The sequence below is a fragment of the Polypterus senegalus genome, chromosome 1 (assembly GCF_016835505.1).
Source record: "Polypterus senegalus isolate Bchr_013 chromosome 1, ASM1683550v1, whole genome shotgun sequence".
NCBI lineage: Eukaryota > Metazoa > Chordata > Cladistia > Polypteriformes > Polypteridae > Polypterus > Polypterus senegalus.
In genome coordinates this window covers 145373994-145390718 of record NC_053154.1, presented here as the reverse complement: position 1 = coordinate 145390718, position 16725 = coordinate 145373994, and the positions used below count along the sequence as shown (strand labels likewise).

Sequence of the window (16725 nt, the reverse complement as noted above, 5' to 3'; positions counted from 1 at the left end):
AAAAGGCACCTGAAGGACTCTCAGACCATGAGAAACAAAATTCTCTGGTCTAATGAGACAAAGATTGAACTCTTTGGTGTGAATGCAAAGGTGTCACATTTGGAGGAAACCAGGCACAGCTCATCACCAGGCCAATACCATCCCTACAGTGAAGCATGGTGGTGGCAGCATCATGCTGTGGGGATGTTTTTCAGCAGCAGGAACTGGGAGACTAGTCAGGATAAAGGGAAAGATGACTGCAGCAATGTACAGAGACATCCTGGATGAAAACCTGCTCCAGAGCGCTCTTGACCTCAGACTGGGGCGATGGTTCATCTTTCAGCAGGACAACGACCCTAAGCACACAGCCAAGATATCAAAGGAGTGGCTTCAGGACAACTCTGTGAATGTCCTTGAGTGGCCCAGCCAGAGCCTAGACTCGAATCCGATTGAACATCTCTGGAGAGATCTTAAAATGGCTGTGCACCGGCGCTTCTCATCCAACCTGATGGAGCTTGAGAGGTGCTGCAAAGAGGAATGGGCAAAACTGGCCAAGGATGGTTGTGCCAAGCTTGTGGCATCATATTCAAAAAGACTTGAGGCTGTAATTGCTGCCAAAGGTGCATCAACAAAGTATTGAGCAAAAGCTGTGAATACTTATGTACATGTGATTTCTTTTTATTTTTAATAAATTTGCAAAAACCTCAAGTAAACTTTTTTCACGTTGTCATTATGGGGTGTTGTGTGTAGAATTCTAAGGAAAAAAATGAATTTAATCCATTTTGGAATAAGGCTGTAATATAACAAAATGTGGAAAAAGTGATGCATTGTGAATACTTTCTGGATGCACTGTATCAGCTTGTGTTTAATATTTTAAAATGATCAAATATTGCTTTTTAAATTAAATATTATTCATTAACCTATTCGTGTGTTTATTTTCATGAAGACATCCTTCTACTAAACTGTTAGCTAAGTTTATTCACCTGTTAGACTTTTTAATATAATCTTGAATTACTCAAAATTAAAGATGCAGCGGGAAGACTCTTTCTATATTTCTACAAGCTACACATATCTTCAGTTGCTCACTTGTAGCAGTCACATTAACAAGTATTGAAAACATTTTCTCACAGTTCCTTCTCACACAAAAATTAAGTGTTTTAAAATGAAGATCTAGTTCTGATGCTTGTTTGACAGTGGCATTGGATGAATGGAACATGAAAGAAAGAACCAGCCATTATGACAAATAATGCTGCTAATATGATCTGTGTGGTACAGCTTATGCAGATATTCATGTTGGGTATTTTGTGCACACATTCACTTCACTGCTGGCCACGTGCTTAAAGAGAAGCAACGTTTATTGGACTTGCCAACAAACAAATGGAACAGCGCTTTGGAAATGCTGGAAAGGTTATTGAAATAACAGCCAGTCATCTGAGCAGCTCTGCATACTGTATAGACAGCGAGGTTGCTCCCAGTGTGACTGGCATTCATCGCGCTTGTCAGCAAGGTAGGTACAATATCTGTTTTCAAAAGTGGTGTAGGGTTTCATATCTTTACAGGTAAAAACTGCCATAGAATATTTTTTGGTCACGAGGCAAATTGAATGGTAGCTTGGAGCTATCTGCTGTCTCCTATGTAGATTGTTTAGGGTCTATTCGTTTGAATGTCAACTAAGATTACGTTAATGGGTGATGCTGGGATAAAGGATTTCTCACGTTTGTTGTGTTACAACAATACTTCTGAGTTGTGTAGCTTACATTTGGCTTTGCTTTCATCCAGTTTTTCTTTAACAATGCATCATCTGAATCCATACTAAGTCCATATATTTGATTTAAGTATTGAAGACACCAATAAGATAGTAAAGTGCTTTTTCCATAGAACGCCTTAACAGGCTCATTATTGACATCTACTGGATAGGACGCCAAAAAAGAAGAAAGGTCTTAAATGAGGTATTCGGCAGTTTTTCAGTTCACATTTCTGTCAGTGCCTATATGTTGAATATGTTGTATGATCTACACATTGTAGTTGATCAGTAGTGTGATGACAACTGATGGAGCCAGAAACAGAACTGGGTTTTGATAGATTAAGCATTGCAAAAGGAAACTGGGCCATTTCATGTCCTGGTTTTTCATCTGTTTACTGTTGAGACAACCACATTTAAACTAACCACTGATAAAGCTCTTACATTATCAGTCCTGCATTTTGACATATTATATAGTATGTTGTGAAAGCATTAAGTCTACCTGGTTCTGTTCTGTAACACTGTTTTATTTTTTTTCATCACAAGACACAGCAAGAAAGCAAGAGTGGAGTTAAAGATTCAGGGAGAAGATTGTCAGGCTGATAAGCCAGTTAGTCCAGTGAAGAAATCTCTGCCTGTTGTCACTGTTCCTAAAGGCTACAGTGTAAGTAAATGTGTGATGAACAGTACAACATATTGACTAATGAACTTCAAGGCTTTGTGTAGGCAATATAAAAGTATAATAATGTATTGCTCAATCCCGCTGTTTGTGTTTTAGGCAATGAAACCGCACACAAAGTCATTCCTTCATACTGCGCAAAGAAACCAGTTGTTGATGTCTACCTCAAACTCACTGGGTCAATCAGCCATTGTCAAATCTTTCATTAAACACACTACCCCACTCAAAGTTGATACCAAGGTAATTAAAGTCATGTGGATCTCTTTACTGTACTAAAACTTTTAAAAGCAACCAAGCACCTTGTGCAAGACTTTTCCCTGGAAGCAAGAGAAACAAAAACTATATTTTAGCAAAAAGGGGTGGTTTGTTCATTTTATGATCAATACTGTATACGACCAAGTGAAGTAACACTTAACGTTTTGAATAAGTAGTTGTTGTCCATTGTGTTTTTTTTATCATGCTATGTTTAGTTTCATTTTACTTTTCTTGTTTTTGGGTCCCTTACCTTGAAGACTCAAGGTGTAGTAAGTGTACATATGCACTGTTTATATTTTTGTTGTGGAATGAAATTTGAACGTGCAATCTCCTTATGTGTATTTAAATACCCTTTACATATGGGTGCTGCCTAAATTACTGTGTCTCTCATATCCCAAATCCACTCACCCCCAATATCGTATTTAGCTGATATTTACCTTCTTCTTCCTAGCTTTTATTATTGACATTACCTCTGGCAAGCCTTTGAAATTTCAAAATGATTTGGTAGAAAGCAAATTTATAGTACAGATGATTTGTGATGCCCCTTTCAGAAGTATGCTTACTCATTATATCTAATCCATCTATCCATCCATCCATTATCCAACTCGCTACATCCTAACTACAGGGTCACGGGGGTTTGCTGGAGCCAATCCCAGCCAACACAGGGTGCAAGGCAGGAAACAAACCCCGCACAGGGGACCAGCCCACTGCAGTATATCTAATCCTCAACAACAAAAAAGTATAATGTTATACAAAGTAACTGAACTACTGAATAATTTCTTTGTTGGTCTACCCCTTATGTTTGGCCATTTTTATGAACAGTTGCCAATTGTACTGTCAGTCCATTAGTGATTGAAAATGACACCTCCAAGTACAACTAAGTGCTGTGAAACAGATTTTCCAGACGGAAGAAGGAAAGGTACGCTTTGAAGGTCATTATCACATATATGATGTCTGAATATGGCAAAAGAGGACCCTATTCTTGTAGATCTTAAGAAATTCTGAACTAGCAAAATCCCCTATATACTATATGCTTTATATTGGTGTTTTTTGGTTTTTTTTTTTGCTGCTATTGGAGCATTTTAAAAAAGACTGTTGGGGTGAGAACACAATTAATGCCAGAGTCTGTGAAATGCTCAAAGTTACAGAACTTCGTCCTGGTTCTGATTACCTCAGCAGCATGCTGGTGTTTGGTGGAATGCCTGTATTCCTCTTCTGCTTCCTCTCTAAATGCCAGTACTACAATTGTCCCTCAGATCTGTTTTTGTGTGTTTTTTTTTTTTTTTTTGAAAATTGTGTGGAATTAACATGTAAGTGTAATTTCCTATACATACTAAATAGAATAATACCTAATATCATTCTTTTGTGAATCTTTTTGGCTAAAGTAGTGAGGATAACACCAATGTTAAATTAAAATTTAAAATGTAGATATGAAAACCACTGTACCTTATGCAGTCTACTTGCTTGTTAACGTAGCAATATAAGAGCTTCTTTTTTTAACTGCAATTTATAAAAGCTTTTTATTTTTCACACATTTAATGTTATTCTGCAACTTCCTCACTTTCGTTGGTTAGTGTCATTCCATTGCAGAAACAATGTTCAATCCCTTGAACAAATTGTGGTATAGCTTGAAGTTCCAGCTGCTGTACTCACTTATTGGGTTTAAATGAAGTACATGCCATCTGTCCTATAGTGCCCCCACTGCTTGTGTGTGCTCTAATCATCAAAAAATAAAGGGCCAAGTAAAACTCGTAACACTGATCAGTGGGAGCAAAGCTGTTTCATTCAGACAGACACCATGTCGACAGAAGAATATGAAAACGTTTGTGTTTTTTTTCCTGTACAGGTCTGCAAAATTCCATTTACAAAACCTTTTTGCAACAAAGCTTTTCAATAAAATATCATATAGAAGGCAGTGCTTCACAGAAATAGGGTTTAAAGTGTGAATACGAAGTGATGTTAATCAGTTGTCTACATAAGAAAGAAAGATTTTAATTTTATCTAATTTAATTTTGTCAGAAATATTCCACCATAGAAAATCATCCTGTTCAGTACCCATCAATAAACAATGAGCCTTATCTGTAACTTGCTGCAGATGTCTCGCTGTTTTATAAATTTTATGTATTCTACATGAACACAATCTCAGGAATGCTACCTTGCCATTATTTTTTTGTAGTCTGTTTATTTAGAGCAATTTACAAATCTGTTAAAAGTCTGTGTTTACCAGGGATAGATTTAGTTAATAATATCTAAAAAAAAAGTTTAATGTAAAGCATATGATATAGCGTGACTAAATGGAAGGATTAAAAAATAAATAAATAACCTGCTGGTAGTCAACAGGACATGCTGGCCTGAACCTTTAACTCCGTTAGCCAGTTGAGTGCTAGGTGGTGCTACAAGTGGCAGCTGATATTCAATCCAAAGAGCATGCAGTAGGTGAACACTGGGACCCACAAGTTAGGACTCATTTCAGCCTGTGGGTAAGTCGGTTGGTTAGTAATATGATACTTGGTGTTTCACGATTGGTTTGCAGTAGGTGTCACTGAGCTTCAGATATGCCAGAGCAAAATTCGTCATCAGTGACAAAATACCAGTTAGATTAAAAATATTGTTTATTACAGAATGCCATTTGCATGAAGCAACACTGTTGTTCAGTAATAAACATCATATGGTGAGCAACACAACAGTTACAAATGGTGCAGTAATTTGCACATGCAGGCTATTAGTGGTTGCAAGTTAATTTGTTCAGGTGATCTGGTTATGAATATTTTTTTTTACTGAAAGAGACAAAATGTGCAGTTTATATATGGGAAAATAAGGTATGTTTTTTTTTTATTAAAATCTATTAATAACTATGTGTTTATAGTGATGACTGTGAGATTATTTTTCTGAAGAACACAGACAACTCTTGAAACAATTGGCATCACTAGGGACCAAGGCTGAACAATGCCAAAAAATGTCAAAATATCCTTGAAAAAAGTCTCAAGTTACTTGTGTCATATAATGCACCTGTCAGGTATCCAAGTTGTATGCTCATAACATTACAAACATAATGTCTAATGTTCGGTCATGCTGCACCTAAACATTTATAAGCAGGTGTACCAAATGCAACCTCTGACTGTATCAGAGAAGTGCTGCATACTATGAAGCTACAGTATGTCGTTCCATTTGTTTTCATCATTAATTTTGTAATGTTGTGGTTTTGTGTATGATGATGATAGTTCAATGTAGTTTATTTTTAATAGCGCTCTTCACTGAGTGCAGGCACAGAGTGTTGACGTGTTCTTAGGTAAAGTGCAAATACAATTACTAATTGCATAATAAGTGCACATTAAGACATTTTTGTGTAAAAGGACAGGTAAAATAGTTTGATGTGTATTAACCTAAATGTAAGTCATCAATTTATGTCCATTAATTGATTGTTGAACTGTGGCCAGTTGACAACAGAGGAGCGGAAAACTAAAACTGCACTCTAAATTTTAGATGTCTTCCTTCATAGTTGTTTGCAGCTTTGTTTTATAGTTGTGTTACTCAGCGCTGAAAGTCATTTACCTTTCCTGCTTAAATGCAAAGTTGTTTCTTTTTGGCCTGTCTAGATCATCAGACAGTGATAATAGCTGTAACTGTATTCTAATAGTTTTTGTAATCTAACTAGGAAAAAGGGAGACAACACCTTGAAATGCTAAAAAAGAAAAAAGATCAAGAAATAAAGCGAATAAAGAAAATGGAAGAGGAAAAGAAATGGAAACTAGAAGAAATGAAAAGGTAAAAATCCAAACTATATCTGAACTAAATCTTTTTTTAATCACACTGTGATATGTGGCTGGGTATTGGCACTGATGTCCTGGTTCAATTTCGATTCACAATGGCCTTGATTTGATTCAATATTGATTTTATCTTGATTGAACTAGTGTGCACTGATATATTTAAAGTACTAGCTTTTTTAGAGATTACAACAACACATGAACGTTTGATTGATGTGGTCATGTGATGGAACAGCGCATTGGAAATGCTAGAAAGAGTTTTGGAACAGCCAGTCATCCAAGTAGCTCTGCATAATTTTTTAGGTAGCAAGGTTGCTACCGATGTTACTGGCATTCATCATACTTGTCTGCAGCACATCTGCCACACAGGTGCCAAATCGTTTTTATGTAATGATATCTGATTGTCACGTAAGAATCAGCTGCCCTGCATGTTCAGCTGTCGCATGTTAGGGCTACTGTCTCTGCTGACCTTAGAGATGTGGCGACAGATACAAAACATCACTTATTTGCTTTCTGTTTGGTATAGCATACCGCAGTTCAAAAGCCTATATCATTTATCGAAAGCCTTCATTTTCAAGAATGTTGTAGGGTCACATATCTTTACAGATAAAAGGCGAATTGATTGGAAGCTTGGAGATATCCACCATTTCCTGTGTAGATTGCTTAAGCTCTATTTGTTTGGATGTCAACTAAGATTACGTTTATGGGTGACATTGGGATAAATGTTTTCTCAAGTTTGTTTTGTTACAGCAATAATTCTGAGTTGCATAGCTTACATATGGCTTTGCTTTTATCCAGTTATTCTTTATTCAAGTACAATCTAAATCATTAAGGCCACACATCTGATTTAACAGTCAAATTCCCTGATGAGATAGTAAAGTGCTTTTTCCATAGAAAGCCTTTACAGGCACTTTGGTGACATCTAATGGATCGGATGCCAAAAATCAAAGAAACAGTAAGCAAAAATCTACATATATTAAGTGAGCACGATAGAGATTCATGAGATCTACCTTAACACTTTAAGAATCGATATTGAATCTTTTAAATAAAAAATAATTAATAACCGGAAAATGGAAATTTCTAGCCAAGTCTACTGTGGTACAGTATATGATTAATAATGTAGAAGTGTACTTTGTATCCATCAAAAGTAACTTCTAACTTTGTATACAAGGCAGTATGATGGTTTTAATTGATCTGCTTATCCAAGATGTTCAGTGTTGTGTGTGGGTTTTTTATTTTTTAGTGGCTTTTGATCATACTGAGGGACAAAGCCCCATAGTTTACTTTAAAACAGAAATAAAATCCAAGTTAAGAGCAGCATTAGTTTGTGAGAGAAAATAACAGTTCAATTGGCCATAATTTCAAGGTAGAGGACAACTTTTTTAAGTGTATGGTATTCCCCAGATTCAGTAGATAAATGTGGTGGGGGGAATTGTTGGCTATGTTTAGCTGTAAGCAAATATGAATGTTAAGGTGCTGTAGGGCAGTGGTTTTCATACACATTGGGTTGTGGGCCGCAGCCAGTGAAGTGTGAGTTGCTGTTATTTTTAATTTTCACTCAAGATAAGCTGTAGTTTTTCCTCTTTCTTAATATGCGTGCACAGAAGTGAGATACTGAATGGTATGAAAAATGTAAACACTTTTTTTTTTAATAATCTCTATTTACACATTTATAGATTTCCAAAACCCACTTGAAGTGTACAATTTTAGGGAGCTGGGGCTCATTCTAGAAATACCAATGTCAGGAACCACCACTGCTGGTGCCCTGCCCGGGATTTGTTTCCTGCCTTGCGCCCTGTGTTAGCTAGGATTGGCTCCAGCAGACCCCTGTGACCCTGTAGTTGGGATATAGCAGGCTGGATAATGGATGGATGGAACCACCACTGAGCAAGACATTAGTCAATCACACATCACACCTGTGTGCACACATCCTCGTGAATCTGGTTTAAGAAGTTAATGTTCTTGTATTTTAGATATGGAAGGAAATCCAAGTAATGAAATAAATACAAATTACAAAAGCAAATTGCACATGACTGCAAAGCCTGAATTTAAACTTGACCTCTGGGACAGTGAAGCAGCAGCATGAACTATTGTACCCTCCCTTCAGACACCTGCTAATTTGTTTCAAAATGTTTGAGTACCAATATACTAATCAGCAGTTTTTATATTTTTTTGCTAATGGGATTCATTTTTTTATATGTGATTTAACTGTATCAATGGAAAATTGCAGCTAAAGTGTGTGATTCCCCCATCTCCCCAGTGTAATCTACTGCACGCATACAAGCTATCAAGAGCAGTCAGCCTTGCATGCTTAAAGGCAGAGAGGATGAGTTTCTGGCTAAGGCACTGTTCTCCAAACTCCAGGGGAGCTTCAAATGTGCAGCGCTGCTTGGCCCTGAGTAAATTTGTTTTAACCTGCCTGTACTGAAATTGTTAAAAGTTTGATACTTGTCATAATATAGTATAAACCACAGGTACAAAACATCAGTACATATTAAATAATACACACAACCCCAGTTCTGTGAGACTGGATATGTTTTCGATGACTGCATACAGTCAATTTTGCCCATGTCTGTTGGATAGGTTAGAAAAGAGCTTCTTATACTCTCAGGCTAGTGCAATTAGTTTTTTCTTATTTACATGCTGACAGTTTTTTTTTGTTAAATCTTTTTAGCAAGCTGTATGTTATAAAGGATACAGATTGTGAACTTACTAATTTTGCTACTAAAGCCAGTACTGCAATTTGTCACCAGCTAGATTCTTAAGGTTACATTTTAAATAAATGTGTATTCAGATTTTACTGCTTTAAAGGAGTACTCCACTTGAAGATGTTATTTTTAATTAAATGTTACTTAACCCATGCGGTTTGTAGATATGGCTGATACAAAATTTATCACGTTCTCATTCACAAATGGAGCTAATAAAGTTTATGCTTTAATATAAGTGCACACTGACCAATGTGGAAAGCAGCAAACAATTTTAAAACACCCATAAAAAAAAATTGCGTTACTTGTGTCTCATAATCCACATAAAGACATCCAGCTGAATACCCTCAACAGGTAAACACGCACATTTATTGTTTAAATGTTGTTAATTCAATTCCTCCATTAAATCGTTTCCCATTTCATTCTGGATCTATTAGCATGAAGCCCTGACCTCATAAATGATCCAATTTAAAAGGTCAGGACTATGTCTCTGTTCACGTTGTGCACTTAAGCTTATGAAAGAAATTATGGGAATATTCATCCATCCGTCCATTTTCCAACCCGCTGAATCCGAACACAGGGTTACGGGGGTCTGCTGGAGCCAATCTCAGCCAACACAGGGCACAAGGCAGGTACCAATCCTGGGCAGGGTGCCAACCCACCGCAGGACACACACACACAAACACACCCACAAACCAAGCACACACTAGGGCCAATTTAGAATCGCCAATCCACCTAACCTGCATGTCTTTGAACTGTGGGAGGAAACCAGAGCGCCTGGAGGAAACCCACGCAGACACGGGGAGAACATGCAAACTCCACGCAGACAGGACCCGGGAAGTGAACCCCGGTCTCCTAACTGTGAGGCAGCAGCGCTACCACTGTCCCACCGTGCTGCCCTATGGGAATATTTTGTTTGTAATTTTTATATTAATAGTTAATATTTCCTGAAACAGGTGGCAAAATATTTGGCTTTTTTATTTTGGTAGCGATTTTAAAATTAAATGCACATAATCTATAGTGACTAATAAATAATAATGTGTACTAAGAAACATACAAGGGAGTAAGCTTGCATAAATGTTCACATCATCTTAATCTAAATCCTATATTCGTTTTCAGAGAACAAGAACTTCTTGAAAAAGAAAAGGCTATTGCTGTACAGTTGAAGGCTAAGAGGGCAGTTGAAGAAAAGTCTGCTTTGGAGGCTGCCAAAGAGAAGGGGAGACTACAAAAAGAAACAGTGGAAAAAGAGAAATTAAGGGCATGTCTAACTCTTGCATATAAATTAAACAATTAGGCATTTTTGTGTACCATATATTAATGAGAAAATATCTTTCCAACAGCAAAAACAACTGCATAAGGCTAATTTGGAAAATGAACTCAAAGAAAAACAGAAGGAAGAGAAACCGGCAAAGGAAGAACCAGATACCTCTAGCAGTCACAAGACATTGAACATTACTATTGATTTAGAAGTGAGCTTTCACAGAATTCATGTTCTTTAGCTTTAATTTAACTACTACTGTTAGGATAAACAGTTCCGTGGAGATGGCCAAGGGATAGATTCAATACATTTTTGGCAATACTAAAAATTTAGCAAATATACCAAGTTTACGTTTCCTTTAGTAAAGCACTAAATTATTCAAAAAACCTTTTTGTTAAGTGTCATAGCTGCAGTGAGTCATAAACAGACACACAAGTGTACTTGTATTAAGAGGGAAAGAAGAAAAGATGGCATGGAATTCACAAGGGAAAGGTAACATCTACATTGATTCAAATTGTAAAATTGTGTGTTTTATTGTAGATCCCTGCTGCCTTAATTTAAATCTGAGCGCAGGTTTAATCTAAACTTTTTTATTTTCCATTTTAAAAAAAGACATTTGATATCTACAGTTTTCTGAATTAAACTTTTTTAGTTGTAGACATTTTTCCTCTTCATAAATATACTTTTATGAATTTCACAGTAGGTGCTATAGCAACACTAATGTTTTAGTAAAAGATATTTTAGATTAGAAACACCCGGTCTTGGGTTTTCTCTCACTTCGTCTGGGTCAGGTGAATTAATAATCTTAATTGAGACATTGTGTGTGTTTGCATAAGCAAGTCCAGTTCATCCAGAGTTATTTGACTTGTGCCACTGTTGCAGGGAAAGACTATTTACCTCTCTAGACCCAGAACTGGATTAAATGAGTTTCAGAATGTTAATATCTAATCATTAATTATTAGCTGACTTTCTTTCTTTGTAGATATCTCCTCAGTCATATGAAATGACTCCTAAAGGTCATATTAAGACTATTGAGCAGTTAGACTCAGATGACTATGGGATGGATCTAAAAAGTGATGATTCAACTGATGACGAAAATGCTCCAAGAAAACCCATTCCATCCTGGGCAAAAGGTAAGTTTCCTTCCTCGAGGAAATAAGGTTTGAGTACAGTGAATTTCTGACATTTTGTCAATCTTCAATAATAATTCCTCAAATACACTTGGAGGTCCCATTAAAAGTACTGTAGAGGGAACATAGTTTAATAAGTATCATTCAATGCAACACCTTCACACAATTCCCACAATGATAGTCAATAAATAGAAATGATTTGATCCATTTTTTAAACTGTTCAGGAATTATTTACGTTTTGCATTTCTGCTTGATGTAGCCATTCTTTGTGTGTGTGATCATAAGCAGATACCACACTGCACCAAACATTTTTGCAGTTTAGCAAACTGTGACATTACACACTACTGTATAATTTAACTGTTGAATTGTTGGAAGATTTAAGACAGAAGGGATTTTATAAAAGATGTACTTGTATTTTACAATTTTTCAGTACAAATTTTAGGGAAACACTCCTTACTGTGAAACTTTTTGAAATCAAATATTACAAGTACAGTATTATAAAATTGTACTCTAATATAATAAAAATATTTAGTATTCCAGAATTTGCAAAATGTATACTTGTGACTGAAGAGGTATCGGTCTGATACATGCAGCATTATATGAATGCGAGGAAGATTTCAGTTGATAGAAAATACCCGTATTACCAAATTGTATTTAATATAAACCAGTCCATAGTTTTTTCTCAAGTTTCTCAAATGTAGAACTTTGCTTGGTCCAGAAGAACTGTTATTGGAAAGTATAGTATATACAAATTAATATAAAATATAAGTAACGTTTTACATTGTTAGTAGGTGAAATTTTAATAGCCTGAATATTGATTGTCAAATATGATGCAAGCTAAAGAGAGGTATATTTATATTTATATTGTGCAAAACATTCAGGTCACAAACTAAACACAATAAGCTTACTCCACAATATTTAATATTGCTAAGAGTTTAATTTCAGAGACAAACATGAGTGAAATCTGGAAAATGTAATTTTTTTTCTAATCACATTACTTGTGTATTCATTATTTGTCATTAAGAAAATGTAATTATTCTACAAGTACAAGTTTGTTCATTTGTTTTTATTACAAAATGCTGTAAATCATGGAGTTGAAGTGAAAACCTTTTGACTCTTTACCTGAAGGTCCATGTTTATACAGTTTACAACTGGTGAAAAATTAAACCAAATACTGCAAAAGTTTGGAAACAGAAGTATTAAAGTTTCCACCAGTATTAAAATGGCAATTTTAAATACCAAAAATCCTAAGCTTATTTATTCATTGTTTAGTACAAAAAAGCATTAACAACCACATAAAGGGAGGAAGGCAAAATAATGAGAACGCTGCATGTAGAATAGTTATCTACTGAGTGCAAGAAACAGGTGCAAAATAGCTATTTATAAATAGAAAGTTATGTAAATTCCAGTAGTAGAAAAAATTAAAGTACATGAAATAATGCTGCACCTAGAAGCAAAATATAACTGCAATATGCTACAAATACTGTTTATGAAATTGTCATATACTTAGGTTCACCTGGCATTTGTGAACTTAATTCACATGTTAAAACTGTTTTGCTGTATATCTAGTGTATTTGCAATGCATACATTTTTTAATTTTGAAGAATATTCTTCTAGAGTACATATATCTCATAAGACATTAAGACAGGTGATCACAATTAATTGATAAGGAAACCCATCCATTATCCAACCCACTATATCCTAACTGCAGGGTCATGGGAGGTCTGCTGGAGCCAATCCCAGCCAACACAGGGCGCAAGGCAGGAAACAAATCCCGGGCAGGGCGCCAGCCCACCGCAAGGCACACACACACACACCAAGCACACATTAGGGACAATTTAGGATAGCCAATGCACCTAACCTGCATGATTTTTGGAGCACCCAAAGGAAACCCACTCAAACACGGGAAGAACATGCAAACTCCACACAGGGAGGACCCGGGAAGCGAACCCGGGTCTCCTAACTGTGAGGCAGCAGGGCTACCAATGCACCACCGTGCTGCCCTGATAAGGAAACCACACTTGTAGAGTAATTAAACAAATGTTTTCTCGCATTTTATAGCAAATGAATAATTGTGCATTACGCAACAGGATTTTGTGGAATAGACGCAGGCAAATAGCAGTTTGATTTTTTTTAAACCATTCATTACCAAGATGGTAGTTATGAGCCTTTGTTCATAAGTGTTAGAATATTAGAACAGAGTTGATATTTTAGGATGTCCTGTGGTGGGTTGGCACCCTGCCCAGGATTGGTTCCTGCCTTGTGCCCTGTGTTGGCTGGGATTGGCTCCAGCAGACCCCCGTGACCCTGTATTCGGATTCAGCGGGTTAGAAAATGGATGGATGGATGATATTTTAGGAAATGGATGTGATAAATAGAGTTGAAATGCAACTTAGAGGACATTTACAGTATTTATTGTCAATACTTAAATGAATTCTGGAAGTTCATTATATAGCCATGCAACTTGCACATTATCTTCATTATAATGATGTTTAAACTCAGTTATAGTATAAATCTTGCACTAAGTTCAGATCAGTATGTTTTTATTTTTAGGAAGCAGATTTTAAAATCCACAATTTCTGTTTGCTGTGCCATTTAGCAGAGACTTCTTTTTATCTGTCATATCCTACTCCTACAGGGCGAAAGCTAATCCAGGCAATAAAGTATCATTACTATAATCCTGCTGATCATGACAAACTGTTCGGTGAGATTGAACCACCTAATCTGGAGGAAATCTTTAGTAAAAGTAAGCCTCGATATTTTAAACGAACAAGCTCAGCTGTGTGGACCTCTTCAGGTTGCTTCTCATCTGTTAATGCTGTCTCCATCAACACGTTCACCCATTAGAAAACCACTGACATGCTGTTCTCCATTTTTCTGTAGTTTTAATGCAAGTTCATTTGTACATACTTTTTTGTTTGCGTTTTTTCTGTATATATGATCTGAGAATGGGGAAAGAAATCTTAAGCATAATTGAAATAAAGTGATGCGTCTAAGTTGTACTTTTCAAGAGTTCTTTGTGTGTGTGTGTGTGTTTTAAACCTTTTTTTTTATAAAAATAAGACTATTTTAGTGTTATGCTTCAAGAAAAGTTAATCTTTCAGGGCTATGGTCATATCTGTACAATTAATAAATGTGGGTTAAAATGTTTCAGATTTAATCACATTTCAAAAATATGCACAAAGGTGCTGATGTAAGACTGTGCTTTCTTTTTCTTGGTTAACTATTGCAGAAGTAATTGTGGTACACAAAGGACTAACAAGAGCCACAGGATTTGATTATTGAAAGATAAAAAGGAGGGTTTCATTTTTTTAAAGAACTATATTGTTGACAAATTTGAAGACATTATTACTGTAAGTGAAGAAAGATCAGGGTTGCATTTTCCAAAAACAAAACTTAGAAACTAAATAATTTTACCCCTTCTTAATAGGCCACTTTACTAGTGAATATAAAGTGAAACTTTATTAACCCTGTCCTAAACTTGCCTACAAAAAAAAAGCTTAATAGAATTGGGGGCATAAAAAAAACAAAACAAAAAAAAAAACCAGTTGATTTGCAGCACTTTCATCTTATGGTAACATTTTTTGGTCCTCCAACTGGATGAAATAAAACTGAGAAAAGTAAACTTGATATAAGTTAATAACAACAACAAAAAAATGGCCGAACAAACATAAAATTAAACATCAAAAATTACCAAGATAAATGCAAAATGAAAAACCATACTTTTGCAAAAAGCTTGCTCTTTTAGATGACATCACAGTGTTACTTACTACGGCATACAGAAGGCTTTCCAACATTAAACTAATAATGTACTCTGATGACGTGAAGTGTAGTACTAGTGAGTGTGCATATGACTTACACTGTGCCTCCCCTATTGGGGTACCTGGCAGCAGTAGATGAGGCACCCCAACTCCAGAGAGAGTAATAACAAAATACAAAAATAAGGTTGTGAACTGTTCACCTATTTTTTCTTTTCACATGAATAGAGATCTTATATCGATAGATATCTTTAACTTTAAATTAGTCACTTGAGCACTCGAGTAAATTACAGAATTGACCACAATAAAGCTTGAGGCATATTAACCATTCAGCATAGCCATATGTTTACCATTTGATTGTATCATAATATTTTAAGGCACTTATCGACAACTTTAATTCTACAGAGTAGCATTTTCCCCACACATCATGGTATTAATATTACTACTACAATTTTTTAACTTTAATAGAAAATGTCTGTTAAATGTGAATAATGAAAAGGACAGCTCAGAGAAAATAAAAGTCACACATTGCCGTTTAGTGAAAGAGAGAATAACAGATGTGCAACAATAATCAAATAACAGACAAAGTTCAAATATATGCCGCTCACCTAAGTTCAACTTTGCACACAAAACTAGAATATTCACTTGAGACTTTTCTTACTCATTGTGCCTCTAGTAGATTCTATTTGGCAGAGCAGCGTACTGTTAGTTGCCTGAGCTTAAATTCCGTACGTTTAGCAGCAAACATACTTACTCACACTTTCCTTAAACGAAAGCTGACACCTCTTTTATTAGCTCTCATATAACAAGGGAAAGCAAAACTTCTCGCATATTACAAGATCATGCTTGAACCCTGAATCTGTCTTCACCAGTTCACCAGAAACATTTACCGCCGGGCTCAAAGGTAGGGACTTGAATCAAGTGACTTGGTCTCGAGTTGATTCGACGCACAAGTTTTATGACATGTAACATGATGAAAATAAAAAGTCTTATCTTGAACTGGAATTGGCTTGCAGGAGCATGACTTGAAAAAAAAACACAACTCGGCTGCCTTTTTCTTCCTTATTTGTTCCTGGACATCCTGTGGGACGCAACACTTTCAAAGCAATCAACAATAACTTTTCACGTTTCAAGCACGTGAAGCGGTGCATCGTCCAATAGGAACGGTAGAGATACACAATCTACGTGATAAACGTAAGCAAAAGATGACAATACAGGGAGAGAGGAGTAAAAACAGTATGCTTGTGCCAAAAATAATATCCTATAGGTTTTTAAATTTTAGAGTAAAAGAAAAACACCGAACTGCAGTTTATAAAAGACGTGGAACTACAATTACTGACGGCATGACAACTTCCAGTTTCGTTAGGCATTAAAAAAAGCAGCACAATTTATAAAGTGATAAACTAAACTAATACTCTCTCACTTCTAAAACTAACAGCATGGTTTCAGGGAA

At 35.9% G+C, this 16725-nt stretch overlaps 1 protein-coding gene across 1 annotated transcript in view; it reads left to right on the top strand.

Moving 5' to 3' along the window:
* Positions 1-16725, top strand: part of LOC120536608 (inner centromere protein A-like) — a 48477-nt gene that overhangs the window by 27943 nt on the left and 3809 nt on the right. Inside the window, exons 8-14 of the mRNA XM_039765052.1 lie at positions 2267-2384; positions 2499-2639; positions 6310-6419; positions 10243-10384; positions 10467-10595; positions 11367-11517; positions 14153-14260. Of these exons, the coding sequence (XP_039620986.1) occupies positions 2267-2384; positions 2499-2639; positions 6310-6419; positions 10243-10384; positions 10467-10595; positions 11367-11517; positions 14153-14260 (899 nt within the window). The remainder of the gene's footprint in view (positions 1-2266; positions 2385-2498; positions 2640-6309; positions 6420-10242; positions 10385-10466; positions 10596-11366; positions 11518-14152; positions 14261-16725) is intronic.